At 37.1% G+C, this 25,291-nt stretch overlaps 1 protein-coding gene across 4 annotated transcripts in view; it reads left to right on the top strand.

The window, feature by feature from the left end:
• The window catches only part of ARNT (aryl hydrocarbon receptor nuclear translocator), a 59,302-nt gene that overhangs the window by 16,841 nt on the left and 17,170 nt on the right, over positions 1 to 25,291 (top strand). For 2 of the 4 annotated variants that reach the window (XM_007485389.3, XM_007485388.3), the window contains exons 2-12: positions 3,233 to 3,344; positions 7,151 to 7,195; positions 9,678 to 9,722; positions 12,835 to 12,879; positions 14,900 to 15,113; positions 16,336 to 16,549; positions 19,625 to 19,727; positions 21,025 to 21,090; positions 23,041 to 23,126; positions 24,112 to 24,188; positions 24,899 to 25,033. In XM_007485389.3, the coding sequence (XP_007485451.1) occupies positions 3,233 to 3,344; positions 7,151 to 7,195; positions 9,678 to 9,722; positions 12,835 to 12,879; positions 14,900 to 15,113; positions 16,336 to 16,549; positions 19,625 to 19,727; positions 21,025 to 21,090; positions 23,041 to 23,126; positions 24,112 to 24,188; positions 24,899 to 25,033 (1,142 nt within the window). The remainder of the gene's footprint in view (positions 1 to 3,232; positions 3,345 to 7,150; positions 7,196 to 9,677; positions 9,723 to 12,834; positions 12,880 to 14,899; positions 15,114 to 16,335; positions 16,550 to 19,624; positions 19,728 to 21,024; positions 21,091 to 23,040; positions 23,127 to 24,111; positions 24,189 to 24,898; positions 25,034 to 25,291) is intronic. The other 2 variants (XM_007485391.3, XM_007485390.3) reach the window with 1 other exon arrangement.

Raw genomic sequence — 25,291 nt, 5'->3', positions numbered from 1 at the left:
AAGGATGGAGAAAACAGTTCTCAAGAGATAAGGGTTTCTTTAAGATGCCTAACATGGGCAAATAGAATTACATTTTTACATTTTGGTAAAACTTCTTAAAATGAATTTAATAACTATCTAAACTTCATGATTAGTTGTCTAATATGTCTTGATGAAACTTCAAATAATTTTAACTTTTTAACTTATGCCTTAAAACACAATACAAGTTTCTTTCATTCTTCCCAGTGTTAGTCAAAGACTTAAACGTTGTAAAAACTTTTCTTCAGTAAATTGCCTAAGTATCTACTAATGTGCTTGTTTGGTGGTCAGAGCAAAAAGCTAAAGCTTAAAATGATTGGTTTTATACCTACCACCAATTTACTTGCATCACCATTAATAATCAGTTTGTGCCTCAGAATAGCAGATACTTGATATTTACTTTAAATTCAATCCAGAGGTAGACTTAGGAAGTAATAAATAACTTTCAGTAAAATAAACTCTGACATAATTCATGGGTTAGAAAATTTGAATATCTGATTACTTTATTTACATTAGTACCCTTTAATATTACTGTCTGTCTCAGTCATATATTTTTTAAATTTAAATTTAAATTTTCACTTTACCTTATTCTTCAAGAAAACATGTTGTATCTGGTAGTAGTTTAATTTAAAGCTGGATCTTTCCAATAAAATATTGATTTTAAAAAAAGAAAGCAGGTTAAATTGACAAAGAGCCAGTTAGTGGGAAGAGCACAGGACAGAGAATCAATTGGATGACCAGGGTTGAGGCCCAGCTCCTCTCCTTCCTTCCTATTTGTCTTTGAGCAATCATTTTAACCTCAATATCCTCATCTATAAAATGAGATAACAGTACTTGAACAATCTACTTCAAAAGGTTTTTAGAGTCAAATAAAATAATGTATTTAAGATACTATGTAGGGAGGAGGTAGGTGGCTTAGTGGATTGAGAGCCATGCCTACAGATGACGGATCCTTGATTCAAATGTGGCCTCAGACACTTCCTAGTTGTATGACTTTGGGCAAGTCATTTAACCCCCATTGCCTAGCCCTTACCATACTTCTGCTTTGAAACCAATATACAGTATTGATTCTAAGGCAGAAGTTAAAAGCTTTTTAAAAACATACTATGTAAATATAAATCATATTAATAATTTTAAAAAATTCATTTCCCTCTTCTGCATGCTGCCCTTCTTTCCATAACTCTGCTCCTTATGTCAGGCACTCACATTATAGCATTTTCTAAGGGTGCCAACACACTCATAGTGCTATTCTTTGATGTACTGAGAAACTTTTCAATTTATAGTCATAATAGTTTAGTTCCACAACCACCTTGTTTTATAGGTGAAGAAACTGAAGCCCATATAGGTTAATTCACACAAGTGAAAACAGCTAGAATTCAGACTTAGTTCCTCTGACTTATATAAGCATAGAACCTGGCCCTGTTAATGCTTTATTTAGTACTCTTAAAGAGAGAAGAAAGAGTATCTCTTATGAAAATAGTCAATAAGCATTTACTAAATACTTAATATTATTAAGCCAGTGCTGGAGATACCAATGCAAACAAAAATAAATTTAATCCCTGTCCTCAAGGAACTTGCATTCTGAATGGAGGAAGATAACATGTAAAAGGAAAGATGAAAGAAAGAGGAAATTCCTGGGCTGAGGCATGTGTCTAAGCCCAGAAAATGAGGGATGGCTGTCTGGGTCCCATCTCCCAAATGGAGGTTCTGGGGAGAACTTGCTAATAAGAGAAGGGGCCTGCAGGAATATACCCTATTACAAGTTTCAAGGAAGAGAGAGTAGGAGTAGCTTATTCCAAACTAAAAGTTTAAATAAACAGTGAAGACAATCTAGATGTGAGATTTTTTTTTTAAGGCTAGCTAATATAAAAAACCAAAACATATGTACGTGTCAGAATGTATGGGCAGCTAGGTGGTGCAGTGGATAGAAACTCCTTTTCCTGAGTAAAAGTCTAGCCCTAGACACTACTTGTGTGACAAGTCACCTGGCCCTGTTTACCTCACTTTCCTCATCTGTAAAATGAGCTGGAGAAGGAAATGGGAAACCACTCCAGTATCTGCCAAGGAAACTCCAAATGGTTTCACAAAAGTTGTACAAGACTGAAACAAAACAACCAAAATGTATAATCAAGAGAATCAGAAAGAACATAGACTGGTCTTGCTACCCATTTGTTTAAAATCACTTTTGTAGTAAAATTTATTAATCATAAAAGAAGTGCAAAATATTAATGGAAGAGACCCTTAGAGATCATCTAGTGTTGGGGTTCTTAACCTTGGAGTTGTAAACTTTTAAAACATTATTCTTATCTTCTGACAGAATTGATACTAAGTATCACTTCCACACCAGAAAAGTGATTAAGGGATAGACATTTAGGGTTAAGTGACTCACTTGCCCAGGGTCACAAATCTAAGAAGTGTCAGAGACCAAATTTGAACTCAGGATCTTCTGTCAACCCAGGCCTGGTTCTCTATCCACTGAGCCACTAGCTGCCTCCTGTGAGCTTTTTTTTTTTTTAAACCCTTACCTTCCATCTTGGAGTCAATACTGTGTGTTGGCTCCAAGGCAGAAGAGTGGTAAGGGCTAGGCAATGGGGGTCAAGTGACTTGCCCAGGGTCACACAGCTGGGAAGTGGCTGAGGCCATATTTGAACCTAGGACCTCCCATCTCTAGGCCTGGCTCTCAATCCACTGAGCCACCCAACTGCCCCCGTGAGCTTATTTTTTAAAAAATATTGATAACTATTTACATATAATTGGTTTCTTTATAATCCTGTATATTCTATTTTATGTATTCAAAAACATTATACTGTGAATAAGTCCTTAGACTTTACCCAACTGACTGCCAGAGGGGATCTGCTCCCTCATTTTACCAGTGAGAAAACTTGAGGCAGAGAGAGAGAGTAGAAATGGCTTCCCTCATATTCTACACGGAGGAAATGATTGTTCCAGACTCAAGTTCAGTGCTCTTTCTGTTGCCTTACACTTTCTCCAAGGGCCTTAAAAAGGTAAGTGATTTGGCTGAGGTCCCCTAGGGTTAACCGAGCTGGGATGTGAATCTTCAAGTCCGTCCACCTCTTCACCATGTTACAGGAGGAAAAAGAAGATAACTGTTATAGGTACTTGATAAATGCAAGTTGAAGATTGACTTTTATCAGCTTACCTGATTATAAAAAGGATTTTTTTTTGAAATTGTATCTTTTATTTTCTCTAACAGAGATGGCATCAGATGTTTCATCGTTGAGTGCAGCCATTGTGTCTGGAAACCCCGGTCCTGGGGTTCAGGGTGGGGGAGCCATCACTCAGAGGACTATTAAACGTCGTCCAGGGTGAGTAGATCACAGAGTGAGATGGTAATAAGGATTCATGTAAACTGAGAAGCCTGATTCTGAAGTGGGTTAATTTAGTTTATGCTTGATCTCTCAGTAAGAGAATTGACTTAATTTCCAAATCACACTTCTCAACTGTTTCTGGCTGTTTTCCCCTGTTCTACTACTGAGCTGTCTTTTTCAATAAATTTGGTAGTAAGTGAAATGAAAGGGTTTTACTAATTTTCTTTTAAAAAATATCTCTTAAGTAGCTAAGGATCTCTGAAAATTGAAGGACTAGATGAATGAGTAAATTAAAAAGCATTTGTTAAGTCCTTAGTATGTTCAAAGCACTGTGGTAATTGCTGAGGATATAAATAGAAAAGGAAGACAGTTCCCTGCTCTCAGAAAGCCCACATTCTAATGGGGGAGATAATACATGGAAGGGATTTCAGATAAAATCCCATGGCTACAGCAAAATAGCATTCTCATCAACTTTCTAGCTTTTCCAGAATAATTGAGCTAGATGATAATGTGTTCTTTTTAATGTCATTTCCACTGATAATGACATCAGTTTCTGATTCTGAATCCTTTGATGGTGCCCCGAGTTTGGGAGCAAGAACTATTTTTTTCCGAGTCTTTAGTAGCAATGGCTGTAGCACCAGCAGGAGAAATTTCCAAACTTCCTCTCCATCTTCCCAGAATGATGTGTATGAGAGCTGGATTATTAATATGAGGATGCTGCCACTTTATAGGTTTTTGGTTTTATCTACCTGACAGGAGCAGTTGGTTACTTGGTGGCAGGGAAGATGGGCCCCTTTTCCACAGTGATATTCTCCCCTGCAGTGGTAGTTGCAGGGTCTTGACTAGAGGCAAGATTAGTGTCTTGGAGCTGCTGCTATTTTCCAGGCTCTTAAGGGTCTGAATCCTGGGCTATTTTAGTCAGGTTGAAGTTGAGGTGGTGATGGTTTCACTTGACTGGCACATATGTTGCCTCCTTCTCCTTCTCCTCCTCCTTCCAGGTGCCTTGTTGCTTCAGCAAGGTACAGGGCCTGTCATTAGCAGTTGATCAGCATTTGGTGGGCATTGGCTGACTACTTTAAGAGCTACTGTACTCTCTTTCTCTTCACAGTACCTTTCTGCTTTATGTATGAGTATATAACTGAAGAATATATGACACAAGAAGTTTTATATAACTGGGGAAGAAGGTGTTGACTGGTTGTCCTTCAGTGATTCTGTTCATTTATAAAGCAGTTTTGATTTTGTGTTAAAACAATGTTTAGGGAGGTAGGTAAGTGGCTCAGTGGATAGAGAACCAGGCCTGGAGAATGGAGCTGCTAGGTGACCTTGGGCAAGTCACTTAACTCCAGTTGCCTAGATCTTATTGCTCTTCTGCCTTAGAACTGATACTTAGTATTGATTCTAAGACAGGGGGTAAGGGTTTAAAAAAATTATTTACATCTTTTGTTTTTATATCATTTTCATTTCCAATATCTCCCTTTTCCTTCCCTCTCCAGACAACCATATATATATATATATACATACATATATATGTATATATATGGTTATAACCAAGAGAAAAAAAGTTCTGTAAAACTAATCAATGTATCAGTCAAGTCCTAAAGTATATACAGTGTTCTGCATCCAGTCTCTAAATTCACATTGGACCAGGCCCTCATCTACTCACACCTGTACTATTGCAATAGCTTCTGCTGGGTTTGCCTGCCTCAAGTCTCTCCTCATTCCTCTATTAATTTTCTAGAAGTAATTTTCTTAGAATACAAGTCTGACAATGTCAGACTATTTCTCCCATAACTTATTTTTTAATTTTAATTTTATTTTATTTTTTGAATTGAAAATTTTTATTTAATTAATTTAGAATATTTTTCCATGGTCACATGATTCATATTCTTTCCCTCCCTTCCGTCCATCTCCCCCCCCCCCCCCCCGCCATAGCCAACTAGTGGTTCCACTGCATTTTACATGTGTCATTGATCAAGACCTATTTCCATATTATTAATATTTGCACTAGGGTGATCACTTAGAGTCTATATCCCCAGTCATATCCTCTTTGACCCATGTGATCAAGCATTGTTTTTCTTCTCTGTTTCTTTTTCCACAATTGTTTTTCTGGCTGTGGATAGCGTTTTTTCTCATAAGTCCCTCAAAATTATTCTGGATTATTACATTGCTGCTAGTAGAGAAATCCCATTACATTCTATTATGCCACAATGTATCAGTCTCTGTGTAGAATGTTCTCCTGGTTCTGCTCCTTTCACATCAGTTCCTGGAGGTTGTTCCAGTTCCCATGGAATTCTTCCAGTTCATCATTTCTTTGAGCACAATAGTATTCCATCACCAACATATACCACAATTTGTTCAGCCATTCCCCAATCGAAGGGCATCCCTTCATTTTCTAATTTTTTGCCACCACAAAGAGAAGAGCTATAAATATTTTTGTACAAGTCTTTTTCCTTATTGTCTCTTTGGGGATATAAACCCAGCAGTGTTATGGCTGGATCAAAAAGCAGTCTTTTATCACCCTTTGGGCATAGTTCCAAATTGCCCTCCAGAATGGCTGGATCAGTTCACAACTCCACCAGCAATGAATTAGTGTCCCCATTTTGCCACATCCCCTCCAGCACTCATTACTTTCCTCTGCTGTCATGTTAGCCAATCTGCTAGGTGTGAGGTGATACCTCAGAGTTGTTTTGATTTGCATCTCTCTGATTATAAGAGATTTAGAACATTTTTTCATGTGCTTCTTGAAAGTTTTGATTTCTTTATCTGAAAATTGCTTATTCATGTCCCTTGCCCATTTATCAATTGTCTCCCATAACTTATTGATATGTTGTAGTCAGAGTAATCAATTTCACTCCTTAAAACATAGTTTATGATAGAAGTTATGGCTATAGATTGTTTTCCTCATCTTCACTTAAATTACAAGGAGCCTTGAAAACAAATTAACATTTTTCTTTTGCCCTTAAGCAAAACAAAAAACCTTACACATCAAATTTAATGATATTTTAAAGTTAGAATGAGCCTGGAAATTAGTTAGAAGTCTGAGCTGGTTCTGTTATTATTTTCAAGTTGCATAGTATAACAACCTTTCTTGCTTTCTAGATCACCTTACTCTTGAGATTACCATCTTCTTATTTATTTTAGATTTTTTGGGATAGGATGTTTCATAAAAATAGTAGGGGGCAGCTGGGTCGCTCAGTGGATTGAGAGCCAGCCCTAGAGACAGGAGGTCCTAGGTTCAAATCTGACCTCAGACACTTGCCAGCTGTGTGACCCTGGGCAAGTCACTTGACCCCCATTGCCTAGCCCTTACCTCTCTTCTGCCTTGGAGCCAATACACAGTATTGACTCCAAGATGGAAGGTAAGGGTTTTTATAAAAAAAAAAAAATAGTAATAGCTGTCATGTAGATTGTGGCAATGAATCAAGGGACAGTGCTTCACATTGGCTTTTCTGGTACTTAATGAGGTCCTGTATCAGAAAGTAAAATATTATGGCAAGCTTCTCATGATATATCATCTCTTAATTTCTAATTGAGGTTTCATGCAAAACATATCCCTGGGAACACTTTATTAAAGGCCAATTACTCACCTAATACAAGTACAACGAAGTATTTAAATGTACTTTCCCTAGGGACTTCTCAACTGTTTTGACCCAAAGAGGAAAGGTGAAGCTGCTTTGTTATAATTTTTCCCTGCCCCTTTTCTTTTTATTCTTAGACACCAAATTTTGCCTGGATCAGATAGGCAGCAGGTGGGTAGGGAATTATTTTGGTAATGAGCTAACTTTATTTTTGACATTTTCCAGGCTTGATTTTGATGATGATGGTGAAGGAAACAGTAAATTTTTGAGGTAAGAATTTTTTTTATCATTTTCTAGACTTTCAGAATTAAAAATGAACTTGAATCTCATATCTAGAGTTGAAACTATATAATTGTATGTATTATATTTCTTTTCTTTTTAAGGAGATGCTCAAGCATCTTATTAGCTCCAAGACCTAATGGGCAGGGGCTGATAGATTTGCAAACTCCTCTAATTATTTTCTGTTCCTTCTGAATAGAGTTTGGAAATTATATCATTTATTTTTAGGTGCTTCTGAAGCACTTGAACTGTACCTTGTCCATTATTAGGCAATTAGACATTATTAAGAGGGTGATTAAGACACAGAAAGGGGAAGTGTGGTTGCTTTTAACTAGCTACCTCCTTTTCCTCTATTCAAATATGTTACCACCATCCAGATTATTTCTTGCATTGAAGGGGAGTTGTTTTCCTTGTATTTAATATTAACATAATATGAAAGGGTTTTTTTTTTTAAATCTTGCTTGAGTATTTGAGGGTTAAATTTTTTGACTACATTCCGTGGCTTAATTTGCTTGTTCAAACTTAATATAATAATTGATGCCACTCTTCTTCTTTATGATTTGGAATGGAATAATGGAATCTTGACTCTAGTACTTACTAGCATTGCTCTGTTCTTATGTCTGCCAAACTTCTCACAGTGTTGTTGTGGGGATGAAAGCTTTGTAAAGTATGGGATAGTTGTTAATTGCATTATAGTGATCACTCATGCCTAATCTTCAACATATCATATGAATTCTTCTAAATTCTAAATTCTAAAATATCCCTGATAGGTCATGAATCTTTTGTTTGGACATTTTTGTGGTGCCTATTTCATTACTTCAAAAAGCAACCCATTCCTTTTAGAGACAATTAGTTGCTAGAAAATCCTATTTACATCAAGCTGAAACCTAATTTGTATCACTTTACCTTGGTTCTTCTGTCTTAGTTCTGCTTTCAGAAATTAACATAGAATTAAGTTTAATCTCTTTTTTAGTGATGGCCTTTCAGATATTTTAATACAAGTTATTTTCTCTCCTAAGACTTTTTCTTTGACAGTAAACATCTCCATTTCCTTTATTTGCCCTTTATATGGTATGGTTTTCTTCTGTGTATATTCTTTTTCTCCCCACTGTACTTAGTAAAATGAAGAGTCCACAACCCCCCCCAAAATATTCTAGACTTGATATTCCTTTTATAGGGGATGTACCTCTAGTAATGCAGTCCAAGATTACCTGTGCAGTTATTTATAGTTTTGGATTGAAGTCATCCAAAAGCTCCAGGTTTTGTATCAGCTATCATTAGTCACTTTTGATAGGAAGCAAGAAAATGTACTTACTATTTTGTTTTTTTAGTCAACATCTATAAAATAGTTTCTAAGAAAGTGCTGAATATATTTATTTACTTGGTAACTTTTTAAAGAAGAAGTATTTCAACTGAAATCATTAATACTTTAAAGTGGCTACTTAAATGGTGCATTCTTTGCCTTTAAAAAGGTAAAATTTGTCTCCAAAAGAGATTGCATTGGACTTTTAAGGTTTCTCATTTATTCTTATTTCACTTTCACACTTGAACCTTTAAAAAAAAAGTTATATTATTTTTCAGTTAACAAGCATTTATTTTCTTTCCATTCCTTCTTCCCCTCATTGAAAAAGAAGAAAAGCAAGACCTTTGTAATTTATGCATAGTTAAACAAAATAAATTACTCTGTCCAAAAGTGTTTGTCTTATTCTGCATCTTCAGTCTATCACCTCTATCAAAAGGTAGGTAGCATTCTTCATCATCAGTCCTCTGGAACTGTGATTTGTCTTTGCAGTGATGATAGTTTTAAGACTTTCAGAGTTGTTTAATTTTACAATGTTCTTGCATAAATTGTTCTCCTAGTTCTACTTGCTTTACTCTGTTTTTAGTTCTTCTTTGGACATTTTGATTCCCCTGGGTCTGCTGTATTGAGAATTTGGGCATCTGTAAGGGAATTGTGTAAACAACAATTTACTGACATGCATTTATGGTAAAAATGCTATCCAGACCTTATAACATTTTACTATAACAAGGAGAAAGAAAATTAGATTTTTCATGTGTGTTGGTTAAATTAGCTCTGGAAATACTAAAGATCTCTTTTTCAATAATACCTCATTATTATTTCTGTTGTAGCAGACAGGATTTAATCTACATAATACATGATGACTAGATTGAGCTTATTATTAAACAAAAAATAAATTATATCATTCAGAGCATGATTTAAGCAATCCTTCTTTTGAGTGGTGATGGAACTATATGTAGCAACTAACCTTATGAGATCATCTTCTTTCTTATTTCCCTCTTTTGATATCTAATAGATACATCAGGATCCTGGCAAGGATTTACAATATGTTGGGCCCTTTTTAGCCTGGGTGCTACTATTTCTGCAACATTGGTATATTGTGCCACATTTCTAACTCAGAGAAAAGTAGATAATAGCAATGTCTTGAAATTGTTGTTCTTTTTTCTTCTTCAGATGTGATGATGATCAGATGCCTAATGATAAAGAGCGGTTTGCCAGGTAATATCAATACAGGATCTTAGTACTCTATATCCTTTTCATACTGGGCCTTTTTTCTGATTGAGCTAAAGTGACTTAGTCTACCTGATCTGATTTGTTCCTGTTTAGAAATACAGAAAAATTTAAAACTCCAGCTCATTAAAGTTCCTATAATTTCACTAAAAAATGGTGAGTAGAAATATATTGGCATATGTTGCTATGTATTTCTTTATGAACAACTGATAGAGTTAAAGTGGTGCCCCACTTGAGTGCTATGTGGTATCATCCAAAATCTGAATGAAAAGCCATATGAAATTGCTTTGACTTGTTTAAGCGGATGTTTAAAATCTGTTTATGTAATATTATTGGCTCTAGGTTCATATTCTTTTTATATCATTAAAAATGATAATATGTCAGTTTACTCCTTGTAAGGATGATTTCAAATAAATTTAGTTAATTTAAATGGCTAGTCAAAAATAGTTTTTTCCTTTATTATAAAATATGGGGAGGGGCATTACTTGAATATCTACCTTTTTTAATAATTCACATATATTTTTTAACTTTGAAGATAAGTAGCACATTTAAAAACTTTTATTTTCATATTTTTCAGATTACTTTTGTGTTACATCAGAAAAGTACATAAAGGTTTGATTCAGAACTGTGTGTCTGCTCAAGACCTTGCTATATACTATGAAGAATAGCTATAAAGCTTCTCTCAAGATATAATCTTATTTGGGAAGAATTTGTGAGTCCTAGAATAGGCAGAGAGGGATTCATGAAGGAGATGGATTTTTGAATTGGACTTTAAGGGTTGTAAAATTTGAATAGATAGATGAAAAGACTTTCCATTTAGGAGGAAAAATAGAAAGTAGAAACTTTCACTGTGTTTATAGATGCTAACTTGACTGGTCCAGAGGGGTGGGGAATAGTGGCACATAGGTAGAATAGGACTGGGTTTTATATAAGGAGACTTTTTCAAGGAGATTAAATTTAATAAACTCAGTAGTAGGTGGCTATAGTAGACTTTTCAAAGGCAACATAGTGTCAGAGAAAGATGTATTGAAGGAATCTTTGACAGGCCCTAACTTGGTTATCTCATTTAGCAGGAAAGCTTATTGGAGTTGATATTTATGAAATCTCTGGGAGATGATCCATCACTAATTCAGTAATTTAGTAATGGATATTTGGGGAATATTTTTTGCCATTCTGTTTTAGGATAATAAATCGCTGAATACACTGGTTTCAGATGTTGCCTGACTTATTCTTTTAAAATGTGATTGTTAGTTATCATGCAGTTGTTCATATCAAGAACAGTGTGGTACAGAGTGTTCAATTTAGAATCAGAGGACTTGAATTTAAAAATCAGTTCTACTGGGGGCAGCTAGGTAGCTCAGTGGATTCAGATCCAGGCCTAGAGATGGGAGGTCATAGGTTCAGATTTAGCTTCATATATTTTTTTAGCTGTGTGACCTTGGGCAAATCACTTAACCCCTACTGAGTAGCCCTTACTGCTCTTCTTCCCTGGAAACAACACACAGTATTGATTCTAAGATAGAAGAAGGGGTTCCCCCCCCGAAAAAAGTCGTAGCACTTATGCCCCATATCCTTGGATTATAAACCTTTTTGGGCTTTAGTTCTTCATCTGTAAAATATGAATATTGGATTCAGTGCCCTTCAAAGCCCCACCTGGCTTTAAATCATAGATCTAGAAGAAGGGTCAGTTTTACATTTTTTAAATAAAGTAATGTATTTTTAAAAGGAAAAGCCATTTTTACTCATCAGTTGAGAAAAACAAGCTGCAGGCCAGGGAAAGGTCAGGTTATGGTGATGGACTTTGGACCTTTGTTCTTTCTTGTTTTCTATTATCCACTCAGTTAGGTATTTTTGCTCAGGAAACTGAAGCTTAGAATGGTTGTAGTTAGGTGCCTGTGAAAGTCTGATTTTGAATTTTTCCCTTGAGTTAATTTTCTTGAAATTTAATTTTTCTCCCAATACAGGTTCTTTATGTATTTACCAGCTCTGAAAGTTAAGCTTGCAATAGCACCTCTCACGTTTTCTTTTACAGTCTTCAGGAGGGGATTTACAGACTTCAAATGTGGGATAATTTTCTACCCTTTGTTGAAAAGAAGATCTAAGGCCTTTGAAAAAAAAAAAGAAGAAAATTAAGCTGCTTTCCTTGCTAAGGGCAGAAAGAGGGAGCAATAAACCATTTCTGTCAGTCTCCATTTTCTTCTGTTCTTTGATAGTATATAGAATACATTTTTATACTTGTAATCATTATGCACATTATTTTGTGTTCTTCATTTTTCACATAAACATTTCCATATATTAACAGTCCCCATGCTTGTCAGTTGTGTAGTAGTTCATCATGTTAATATAGCATATTATTAGCTTATTAGCCTCTTAAGCTTTAGCAGATAGTCTAAAAATAGAATCAGTTGCTGATACTCCTTATCTTCTCCTATGCCACCCTAGCAGTAGCATGATATTTCTTCAGTTGCCACTGAGGCACCTCAGTTTTCCCTTCAGAGGGGGATAGTAATGGTGTAACAAAGGTGTCATAGTTCTTCTGCAGATCTGGTTAAGTTGTGAGTGAGTGGAAAGCAAGAGTTATTTTAAAAGCAGACAAAAGCTAAAGAGAGTGCCAGAAACTGGGCTCTGAATGCTATTTATATAGCCTCTCCAGAGCAGCCCTGTTGTTTTCTGTGACTGAGCATCTATGTGTGTCTGCACATGATCACCTGTTCTTAATCTCTCGTCCCAAGTTCAGACAGGAATAATTCTTACCTTATTGGAATGGCAGCATATTTCCTCCCTTTAATGGGAGCGCAGTGTATAATAGATTAGGCCTCCCTAAGTTTTCTTGGCTTCTTTTCTCATAGATTTTAGATGTCTTCAGTGCCTACTTTGGTAGATTCTGATTCAGGCTTTAAAGAAATTATATTCAGATGGGGGTCACTCAATTTCTTTTAAATTGATCTTTGTCCTCTGTATTGCCTTCTTCATTCTAACAGATGGTTTTGCATAGCTGAGGGTTGAGATCTCTATTCCATTTTATCTTCCCTTTTGCCCATCTTCCTTTCTTTTTTATTACAAGAAATTTTTAGCTTAGTTCAATCAATTTTATTTTTAGGTCGGATGATGAGCAGAGTTCAGCGGATAAAGAGAGACTTGCCAGGTAGGAGAACAGTGTTCAGCATGGTGAAGCCAACAATGCTCCTTTTTTCTCCTCCTTCCCAATCTAAATTTCTCCTTTTATTTCCTCTCCTCTTTGTGCTTTTTCTTATCTGTGACAAATGAAGATGGCACCTTATGGAAGTTTGTGTGAAACTGAGCCCTTTAGAATCTTCCCACCAGAAAAATATATGGGTTGGTAGAAATAACAGTTTTAATTTAGGAATTTAGAAAATTGCTATTAGTAAGAGGGTTTTATTCTTTCTTTGAGTCCTAGCATCAAGTAATTAGAGAACAGAAAGCTTTCATAGTCTCAGCAGCTGTGCCAGTTTGTGCTTTGGCAGGGATGTGCTTTCTTGTCAAAAAGCCAAGTGCCAAAAAATACCCTGTGTTTAAAATCATCTCCTGCCATGTTAAACCACAGCAGTTCCTTCCCTACCATTCTAGAAAACCATCTATCCTGGTTTCCGGTGTTGTTTCATAACCCACATTTCTGTGCCACAGTAGGATTGCATTGGCCCAGTGATGAAGGCCTTGCTTGTGGCTTCTCAGAATCATCTTGGCGGCTTCTTTGTGGTCATCAGAAAGATCATTCTTTGGGATTGGGTGTCAGACATTTGTCAGACAGGTGGCAGTCTAAAGGTGGAATTTTAGGTGTTCTGAATTAACATAGAGTCATGAAATTAGAGGCCTATGTGGGGGAAGTCCCTCCGTTTGTTGTTCAGAAAGACTTTAGGGTTGTTTTTGCTGGCTGAAAACCCTAACTTAGCAGAAAATGGGTCAGAGTTTCTTTGGTATGTGATAAATAAATGAAGCCAGTACTCTGGAGTTTTTTTGTTTTTTTTTTTTAAATAAGATCTACCATTCTTTTCCATTCATTTTTTTCCATGCCTTTCCCTTCCTCTTTTTTATCACCTGTCCTTTTCCATCTTTGCCACAAGATTTTTGTTAGTATTCCATGCTATATTTCCTACTAACCAACATACTCTTTAGAAAAGCTGATTCTGCATGGCATAGTGTGAAGAGCCCTGAGCTCAGGAGACTTGAGTTGAGTCTTTGTTCTGCCATTAATTATCTGGGTGACCTTGGATAAGTCCCTTATCCTATCTGATCTGGGTCTTTCCTCATTTGTAAAGTGAAGTGGTTATACTAGATGACATATCTAAGGTCCCTTTTATCTCTACAATACTTTAAATCCTATTTTAGTTTTGGAAAAGGAAGATTTGGTCTTCTGGTCTTAAAATTTCAGTCTAGTCAAACCCAGGTCCCACTGTTTATTTTACCCTTTGAAGTCATAAAATGATCAGCTTCCCCCAGTTCTAGACTGGCTTTCACTTGCTTCTCTTCCTCAGATTTGAAGTTCACAAGAGACCCTTTTGGGAACGTCTTGTGGTGAAATGTTTATTTGAAAGTTTAGTTTATTAATTAAAGAAGGTATGACTTTCTGTCTTGGCTTTAATTTTAAAATGTAACTTTTAAACATAACCCTCCACTTTGCTGTATACCCTTTTGTTTTTTGAGTGAGACATGAATGGAGTGGAGTGGTATGGAGAAAACCTGTGTACACAGTCATTTCTGTACCTACTTTTCTGAAGTTAGGTAAACAGGTAATTTTCCCATGTCACCCTACACTTGAATGGTTTAATAAATCAGCGTAATGTTGACCACTTGAAAATAGAAATTCCTCAGTAACTTCAGTGAATGAAGTCAGTGCTTTTTACTGTTTGAAAAAGAACTACCACCTCCTGCCGAAGGGCATTTTTCAAAGGATGTGAAAGGAAGGACTCCATTGGGTGAGCAGGGAGACCCTGGGATCTTCTGGTCCTTTCTTCTGCCTCGTGTCAGTCTCTCTTTTGTGCATGATCTGCATGAGAGGGTTGGTCATCCCTCCTAACTTTTCAAAGACTTTAGCACCACTAAAACAAAATGTCACCTCTCAGCAGTCTAAGGTATGTCATTCCTTTATGCCACTAAATGCCTGGATATGACCTACTGGGTGGGGCATCTCCCTTTTCTCTTTACAGGGAAAATCATAGTGAAATTGAACGTAGACGACGGAATAAGATGACGGCTTACATCACAGAGCTATCAGACATGGTGCCCACCTGCAGTGCCTTGGCTCGAAAACCAGACAAATTGACCATCTTACGCATGGCTGTATCTCACATGAAATCCCTGAGAGGAACTGGCAACACTTCTACTGATGGCACCTATAAGCCATCCTTCCTCACTGACCAGGTCTCTGGGTCCCACTAGCCCCAAAGGGACCTTGGGAGTTGGGAGAATCCTTTCATAACTTTGCTCCTCTTTGGGCAAATAGCTCTGTTTTCCAGACACCAGAGAAGTGAATTTTAGGAAGAGTTGAAAGAAATAGCAATTTGGGGGAAAAGTTAGATTGAAAAATGAATTTTTTGGGTTCCTGTAAAAATGGTAACTTCATTCCTTCACCATCTTTGTTGACCTTTAGGCTGCTCCTGCCTATCAGGTGCATTACTGTTGGGACTACAAAATAGGAAGAGACTAGTTAAAGCTGATAGGGATTTTGGAATTTGGAATAAATGCTTTATTTACAAAGTATAGTGGAATAATTGGAGGAGGAGAGTAGTTAAGAAAGAGGAACAACTTTGAGAGATCTTTAATATCATTGTCAGATCTTTAATTCACCTCTGATGTGTATGTATGTGGGACAAGGGCTTTCTCTGAGTATAAGCATATATGGAGGATGGCGAATAGTCCTTGTATTGAATGATGCTATAGTTTTGAATGAGGAAAGAAGGAAGACTGATACTCAGTTGCATGAATTTGCTATTATAAAGAGCATTGAACTATGTACTGTGAGGATTTCAAAGGCAGAGACATAATCTCTGCTTTTGTGGAGCCCATAGTTCAAGGAATAGAGGCATTAAAAACTGAAACAAAGAAGTACGAATTGTTCAATGCTAGAAAAATAAGTGCTAGAGATGAGCAGAATTGAGTGGAATCATGAAAGCTGAGTGAGGATAAGTCACATTGACCTTTCCGGAGTAGGAGAACTTTTAAACAGGAATTGTAATCAAAAGAAAAGGGACACAGATTTGTTTCCTGGTTCCACATGGAAGAACTTATGTAAAGATACAGATAACAGAATGGAAGCTCAGAGAAAGAACCTTAGAAAATAGATCATTTTGTTTTGTTTGTTTGTTTGTTTGTTTTTTAAACAAATGAAAGTGAGACCCAGAAAAATTAGATATTTATGAGGAAATACATAGAAAAATTTAATAGAACATTATCACAAAACACTTTACAAGTGCAGATGTTATTGAGGTGGAAGATAGATGGATGAGGGATAAAGCCCCTGCACTTCTTGGAAATTAAGCTTTTTATGTTGATAATAGGTTCAGACTTCTTTGATTTTCTATTGATGGAAATACTTATTTCTCAGAACTTTTCATATTAATTCTTTTTATTCTATTTTGGGTAGGAGCTGAAACACTTAATACTAGAGGCAGCAGACGGTTTTCTGTTCATTGTGTCGTGTGAGACAGGCCGAGTTGTATATGTCTCTGACTCAGTGACCCCTGTCTTGAACCAACCACAGTCTGAATGGTTTGGCAGCACGCTTTATGACCAGGTGCACCCTGATGATGTGGATAAGCTCCGGGAGCAGCTCTCTACCTCCGAAAATGCTTTGACTGGTGAGATTTGAGTAGTTGGTTAATGGGAAGAATAAGGAATAGTAAGGGTTCGTTTTTTTTTTTAACCCTTACCTTCTCTATTAGAATTGATTCTAAATATCACTTCCAAGGCAGAAGAGCAGTAAGGAGCATTTGAGGTTAAGTGACTTGTCCATGGTTATACAGCTCGGAGTGTCTAAGGCCAGATTTGAATCCAGGACCTCTTGTTTCCAGACCTGGCTCTATCTACTGAGTCACCTAACTGCCATGTGTGTGTGTGTGTGTGTGTGTGTGTGTGTGTGTGTGTGTGTGTGTGTGTGTGTAAGGATTTTGAAGCAAGATTTGAATCCAGGCCTTTTGCCTCCTGAGCTTGTGCTTTATTATGCTGCTATAAGGTAGGAGTGATTTTTGTGTCTTTTTACTGTTTTCTGTTGGCTTTAGGGGGCTTAGGAATTTCATTGTCTCTAGAAATCAGTATAATCAACTCTTTTTTGTTTGTACATGGGACATATACTTATGTCTTATCCTTCAACAATTTTTCAACCAAGATTGATACCTGGGATAAGCCAGGACTCCCTTTTCACATCATTGTTTTTCAATATTTTATTAGGGAAGATAACTCATTTTAATGTTAATTTGAGCTAAATGAGGCTTCAAGTCTAAAAAGAAAATTAGAATTTAGGACTCCATTGTAGATAGAAGTAAGAGACTCCATTGATCTCCATTGGATAATTAGGAACTAATTGTTATTACTGACCCACATATTCACAGTAGATTGTATTATTAACTTTTATTTAATAAGTGTTTTTATCTTTGTAGATTCTTTAATTCAGCAAGTTTAAGACATAGGAGCTTACAGTTTTGTAAGGAGATAGCAAGCTAGTAATTACTGTCTCAGCTTCTTTCTATCTTTAAGCTATTTTAATATTAATCGGTGTTTTCACTAGAGAGTAGAGGAAGGTAAAAATACCATAAAGCATTGACTTATGCTGCTAACTGATATTAATGAAAAATGTAGTGGAAAGAAAATCAAAGATTTGCTAAAGTTTGGGGTTAATCAGTCAAAGAACCTCCATTCTGTTGGTAGAGATCCTATGTACAGATGTGCATGTGAAATAAATAGGTGATTTCAGTAGAGTTAAGAGTTAGTGTTTGAGCTGAGTATTGAAGGAAAATAGTGGTTTGAGGAGGCTGATGCCATCCCTACTAATAAGGATTAGAAGGTGTTAGATTTTTGGTTTAACTGAATATTTAATTGGTTCCCAGGGATTTAATTTCTAAATCCCCAAAATGAATTACTAAAGTAAGATGGAAATGGTAGTTTATTTTACAATAGAGGGAAGATATTAAAGAAGAGAGAAAAGGGAAGCAAGAGAGCTATTCTAAGCCAGGTAGCAATTCTAAGGCCCCATCCAGGGGAAGGAGTCTCAAGATGATGGGCCTTTCCTGGAGGCTCACACCTCCAGAAAGGGCAAGGAAGGAAGTCAGCCTTTACACTCACCACGTTGTCAGTTCAATCAGCAGGTTCTTTTATCAGCCTCAACTCCAGCAGGCTCCACTCTGAGTGTGTTTCTTTCAAACTGCAAGTGTCCCTCTTCACTCCAAGTGTGTCTCTTCACTCCAAATGACTCCCTTCAAGTCCAAGTGTCCCTTCACTCCAAGTGTCTCTTGTGTGTTCCTCTGTTTTCACTTTTAAAGACCTTTTTCTCTTGTGTCACTTACCCTAAATTTTTATGTCTACCAATCACAGCTGACGTTCCACTCCTCACTCTTTCACACGTGGGTCACAGACCTCCCACTCAATGTATGAAATGGGTGTTCATACCTTTTTGTGGTTAAAATCCAAAATGGGTAGATCTCCATACTCAACTTTAAGTACTGAACTTTACAATTTGGGGATTAAAATCTAAAAATAAATAGGGGATTACAACTTAATCTTCATAATCAAGGAAGAGCTAAGTACCTTCACTGTTATAGTCAGGGGAGAGCCAAATCCAATCTTCACAAGGATGATTTTTAAATCTTAATCTTCCTGACTCCTATCCCAGCACCCCAAATACTGTGCCATGCTACTTTTCTCTTTTGCATAATCTAATTGATTGTATATTTAATGCTTCATTTCTGTAATAGTGGAAAAGAAGAGTGGCTCTGGTTAATTGCCTGTAGTCTGAAATACGTGACTTTATAAAGATGCCCTTTTATGTTTCTGGAGAAAGTTCATCTTTCTGATAAAATGGTACATAGTAGATGTTTAGTAGCTGCTTGTTGATTGATTTTTATGAACTTTTCATAAATATTATGTGCCAGATGGATAGAAAAAAAAGCCAGCCTAAGATTAAAAATTTATCACCTATAATTTGTACTAGATATTTACTTACCCACTCCTCATAGCCTCCTTCCCTATAGCTGAGGCACATTGTAATGGTCAGGGGTGTCCATTTCCATTAGTCCTAAAAATAGACAGAAACAGGAAACAAGTGAGAGATTTCTTAGATTGGTGGCAAATTCCAAACTGCTAAAAATTGGTTAGAGCTACAAGTACCTTTTTTTTTTTAAACCCTTACCTTCTGTCTAGTTACTACTACTACCACCACCACCACCACTACCACCACCACCAATAATGTGTGGCACTGTGAAGTTTCAAAGATTCCTTGCTAACTTTTTAAAATCTGCATTATTTTGTAGCAGAAGCTCCTGTTTTGCCTCTGTCCCTAATACGAGTGCCACCAGTTTTAAAATTTGACTTATAACATATATATATATGTATACCTACATGCATATATACATATACATATATATATATATATATATATATATATATATATATATATATAATATATAAAAGGGTTAGGCAAACAAGGTCAAGTGATTTATCCAGAGTCAAATGGCTAGAAGGGTCTGAAGTCATATTTGAACCCAGATCCCCCTGACTCTAAGCCTGGCACTCTATCCATTGTACCCCCTTAACTCTGCCTTGCAAGTGCCCCTCTGCCTTTGTGTCGATGTACCTCTTAGTCCAACCCATCCACATTTTTATCTCTTACTTTTTTCCATCAAGCAGTTCACTCTATGCTTCTCTATTTTTTTTCCCCCTAGGTCGTATTTTGGACCTGAAGACAGGGACAGTAAAGAAGGAGGGTCAGCAGTCTTCCATGAGGATGTGTATGGGTTCAAGGAGGTCATTTATCTGCCGGATGAGGTAAGTGGAAAGTTTATGTGTTTGTTTTTGTTTTTGTTGGAGTTTTTTAGGAAGAACTTGAGTAGGGTACTTAACTTCTTCATCACCTCTCAGGGCCTTAAATGCCCAAAAAACACTGACTGATTGAAATTCACTTTAAATCTTGAGGGGTAGGATATCAACAATAATAACATCGATACTTATAACAATAATTCTGACATTTATATAGCAATTTAAAGTGGAAAAGTATTTCACATGAATTACATTATTTGAGTCTTAAAGCAACTTTTTTGAGGTAGGTACTTGTTTTGAAGATAAGGAAACAGAAGTTCAAGTGACTTAATCATAATTTCACAATTAGTGACAGACTCAGACTTTGAACCCAGGTCATCCTGACTCCATTCTTTCCCAACATCTATACACTCAAAATTGTAAAATTGTTTATTCTGTTTCAGTAAGTGCAAGTTGAAATATTGGGTGCATATGTGTGTGTATATGTATAAGTATGTATGCACATAAATGCGCGCGCGCGTGTGTGTGTGTGTGTGTGTGTGTGTGTGTGTGTGTGTGTGTGTGTGTGTGTGTGTACAGTATAATTTTGAGTGCTATGCTAGATATTGTTAGATAACATTGAGGCAAGAATAGTTAGCTCACTCCTAACCTTAAGGTGGCTCCATAGGTAGAATGTTGTTCTTGGAGTTAGAGTCCCAAGTTCAAATTAAGCCTCCAATAGGGGCTGTATGAACTTGAGCAAATCCCTTGACTTCTCTGCTTCAGGTTCCTCATCTGCTCAATGAGGATAAAAGTAGGACCTACCTTCTAGGGTTGTTGTGAGGATAAAAGGAAATAATATTTGTAAAGTACTTTGTAAATCCTAGAATGCTATATAGATGTTAGCTCTAGGGGAGGAAATAGTAGTAATGCACAAAACTGTTGAGATAATGTGGAATAAAGGATGATGAGATTTGAGTAGAGTTAATCTGTAAAACCTTCCTGGAGGAGATGAGTGTTAAGCAGAGTTTTAAAGGAGAATGAGAATCAAAGCTTGGTGAGGAGGACAGTATATAGATTCCAGTTGCTGTTTTTGATAAGAGATGTAGTATGTTTTTTAGTATCAGTGATGTTCTTTACCTTCTCTTTTTGTTAAAAACTTCCCTCATTCCTTAGAGAAAGTAGTATAATTTCCAGACTGCTTTTTTTTCTTCTGCTCTGATGTCCCTTTTGCTCACTGACTATTCTTAGCCACCTACCTGCACAAGTACAACAGGAAACTCTTAGGTTGGTCAGCCTAAACTTTTTTTTCCCCCCCATTGCACAGGTGTGGTAATAGTTCTGTGGATCCAGGTTCCATGAACAGATTGAGCTTTGTGAGGAACAGGTGCAGGTGAGTTTGAAGGCCATCCTATCCAAAGAGAGTGCTTTACAAACCCTTGGGGTAACCCTTCAGAGGTCTCCACTTTCTTTTTCTGTCTTCCTGTCAACCCTCCAGAGAAAAAGAGACAATAATTTCTCTGGGTTGCCCATTTCCAGGGTGTGCCTACCAAGAATAAAGTCTCTTCTTTTTGTTTAAGATGAGTTCTTCCTCCTGCAATAAGATAGTATAGTATGTCTGTTGCTTCAAGGTGGAAAAGGACTACTGATTATCTTGTCCTCAGATTGCTCAAAGCCTTAAGATAAAGCTGCCATGCAAAAAAACAAAAATTGACTTTAAAAAAATATGAAAGTAGCCTTTTCTGATTTTGTAAAAAATAATGAATTTTTATTGATTTTTCTTCTGATTTTACATTACTAGAATTTCTTCCAATATTCCTCTTCCTTTCCCCTCCCAGAAGGCCATCCCATATAACAAATTTTATTAATTCACAACTCCACCAGCAGTGTATTAGTGTCCCAATTTTGCCACATCCCCTTCAACATTTATCATTTTCCTTTGCTGCCATATTGGCCAATCTGCTAGATGTAATGTGGTACCTCAGAGTTGTTTTTATTCGCATTTCTCCAATCAGGAGAGATTTAGAACAACTTTTTTTTTTTAAACCCTTACCTTCTGTCTTGGAATCAATACTGTGTATTGGTTCCAAGGCAGAAGAGTGGTAAGGGCTAGGCAATGGGGGTTAAGTGACTTGCCCAGGGTCACCCAGCTGGGAAGTGTCTGAGGCCAGATTTGAACCCAGGACCTCCCGTCTCTAGACCTGGCTCTTAATCCACTGAGCTACCCAGCTGCCCCCTAGAACACTTTTTCATGTGATTATTGATAGTTTAAATGTCTTCATCCGAGAATTGCCTATACATATCCTTTGACCATTTGGGGTTTTTTTTGTTTTTTTTTGGAAATTTTTACTTAATTAACTTAGAATATTTTTTCATGGTTGCAAGATTCAAGTTCTTTCCCTGCCCTTCTCCATCCCCCTCCTGTAGATGATGCACAATTCCACTGGGTTTTACATGTGTCATTGATCAAGACCTATTTTCATATTATTGATATTTGCACTAGGATGATCATTTAGAGTCTACATCCCCAATCATATCCCCATTGACCCATGTGATCAAGTAGTTTTTTTTCCGTGATTCTATTCCAATAGTCCTTCCTCTGAATATGAATATCATTCTTTCTCATAAGTCTCTCAGAATTGTCCTGGAGGGGGCAGCTGAGTGGCTCAGTGGATTGAGAGTCAGGCCTAGAGATGGGAGGTCCTAGGTTCAAATCTGGCCTCAGACACTTCCTAGCTGTGTGACCCTGGGCAAGTCACTTGACCCCCATTGCCTAGCCCTTACCACTCTTCTGCCTTGGAGCCAATACACAGTATTGACTCTAAGAAGGAAGGTAAGGGTTTAAATTAAAAAAAAAAATTGTCCTGGATCATTGCATTGCCGCTAGTAGAAAAGTCCATTACATTCGATTGTACCACAGTGTATCAGTCTCTGTTTATAATGTTCTCCTGGTTCTGCTCCTTTCACTGGTCATTCCAATTCACATCAAATTCCTCCACTTTATTATTCCTTTGAGCACAACAGTATTCCATCACCAACAGATACACAATTTGTTCAGCCATTCCCCAATTGATGGGCATCCCTTCCTTTTCAAGTTTTTTGCCACCACAAAGAAAAGAGCTATAAATATTTTTGTACAAGTATTTTTCCTTATTATCTCTTTGGGGTACAAACCCAGCAATGCTATGGTTGAATCAAAGGACGGGTAGTCTTTTAGCACCCTTTGGGCATAGTTTCAAATTGCCCTCCAGAATGGTTCTACATTTGCTATTCTGATTCATAGCTCTACCAATAATGCATAGTGTGTATATCTTTAAAGCTGAATTTTATGATTTTTCTCTAGGAATGGTCTTGGCTCTGTGAAGGAAGGGGAGCCTCACTTTGTGGTAGTCCACTGCACAGGCTACATCAAGGCCTGGCCCCCAGCAGGTAAGACCGTTCTCTAAGAAGGTTCCTCAGAGAGGGTGAGAAAGTTGAGAAGCATTTATGTGCACTTCGTGTGTGAGGCATATTGTGTGGTATGCTGTAAAGGACCATAGAAGGAACAAAGGGACAACTCAGTGGTGACTCAGAGTTCTTAGCCCAATTGAATTGAGGTGAGAAGGTATATATATTTAAACATGAATGAACACTAATGAATATGAAGAAAAACAACATATCCTACAGAGCACATGAAGGAGTAATGAGATCTGAGTATAGCCAATATAGGAAACAGTTTCCAAAGCAAAAAATTAGAGGAAGGACTTGGATTCATGGGAAAGATATATAGGCAGAGAACTCTCTATCAAATTTGAAGACCAGATTGAGCAAGTCATAGAGGAATTGGTGGGGCATAGACTAGATCAGTGAGTCAGGTTTCACAAATTCAAGAGTCAGCACCTCTCTCAACTTGTCTAGCAAAGGATTCTGGATTCCTGAGACTTTCTTTCCTTTTCCAATTATTCCAACCCAACTCCCTCTTCCCTTACACACATCGAGTCTCAGTATTCCTTTTGTCTATTGGAAGGAGAAAGTAAAATGAAATACAGAAATTAGTTTCCAAGCAGTAATGCTTAAATTGAACTTGAAAATGAATTTTAATCTGTTATAAGCATACAAATTATAAGGCAAAGTATTTATAGCTTTCTTCTCCTGCTTTGGTTTGGTCCTCAGGTTAGGGAAATGCTATTGCTACTATTCTGGACAATAAAAAGCAAATATCAGAGAATTGAGGAAGAAATGAGATTACTCCATTTCTTCTTTCACAGTGGACTATTCTTCACCCCACCCCCACCCCCACCCCCAATAGAAATAACTATTTGATTGGACATTATTTGGCTCTTGCTGTATTATTTATTTTCAAGGTTACTGTTTCAGCAGCACATTTCTTTATTGCTAATATTGCTATTTACTGTTCAACTATCTTATTTTCCAGGTGTTTCACTTCCAGATGATGACCCAGAGGCCAGCCAGGGAAGCAAGTTCTGTCTTGTGGCCATAGGCAGATTGCAGGCATGTGTGAAGTATTTTACTCCCCCTCTCCTTCTCCTCTGGCTTTTGTACATGCATCTTTTTTCTTTTCCTATTGTCTCTTATTACCTGATTCCACAGAAATAAAAATGTAAAACTGTGGTCATTTAATTTAGGCTTGGGAGTTTGTAGTAGCTTCTTGGCTTTAACAGAAAATGGAAAGCATGAGTTTAGGTGTTACCACTCTCCTTAGGTGCCTCCCTGTTAATTTTGACCCTCTGTTTGCTTTCTCTATTCTAGTTTCCTTGCCCATGTATTAGAGAAGATTCTGTAGATCCTCTCTTTATATCTACAAGATAAACTAGAGGAAAGAATGAGAAATTAGAGCTTCAATTCCTCGAATCTGTATAGCTGGACAAACTTCTGGGTTACTTTAGGCCTTAATTTTCTAAATTTATTGAGTAACCTTGGGAGTACCAAGGCTTTTGGATTATAAATAGGTGCTTTCCCTTTTCCTTACTATTTGTTAAAAAGGAATTTATTCTGTTAAGCTTTACATTTTCCTCTGAGTATATTTGTATCATTCTTCACAGATAATGTAAATTACTTATGGGCAGTAGTGCCTAGACATGAGGCATTGTGGAAAGTCATTATAAAGAAGATTGTGTTGGAGATGTGGACATATGTTTTGGTTCTTTTCAAGGGGTTAGGTGGGGAGACTTTTTTCCTTAATTTTTTTTTTTGGTTCTTAGGTAACCAGTTCTCCCAACTGCACAGACATGAGCAATGTCTGCCAGCCAACAGAATTCATCTCCCGTCACAACACTGAGGGTATTTTTACTTTTGTGGACCATCGCTGCATAGCTACTGTGGGCTACCAGCCACAGGTGAGGTGCTTAATCCAGGAAATGTCTCATATTTTGACTTTTTTTCCTCTCTCAACTTTCTGTTAAGGCTACCAACTGTAGAGGGCAGCTGGGTGGCTCAGTGGAATGAGAGCCAGGCCTAGAGACAGGAGGTCCTGGGTTCAAATGTGGCCTCAGACACTTCCCAGCTGACCCTGGACAAGTCAGTTGACCCCCATTGCCTACCTCTTGCCACTCTTCTTTTGTCTTGGAACCAATACACAGTATTGATTCTAAGAT

Source organism: Monodelphis domestica, chromosome 2 (assembly GCF_027887165.1).
Source record: "Monodelphis domestica isolate mMonDom1 chromosome 2, mMonDom1.pri, whole genome shotgun sequence".
Classification (NCBI taxonomy): Eukaryota; Metazoa; Chordata; class Mammalia; order Didelphimorphia; family Didelphidae; genus Monodelphis; species Monodelphis domestica.
This window is presented reverse-complemented; position numbering and strand designations above follow the sequence as displayed.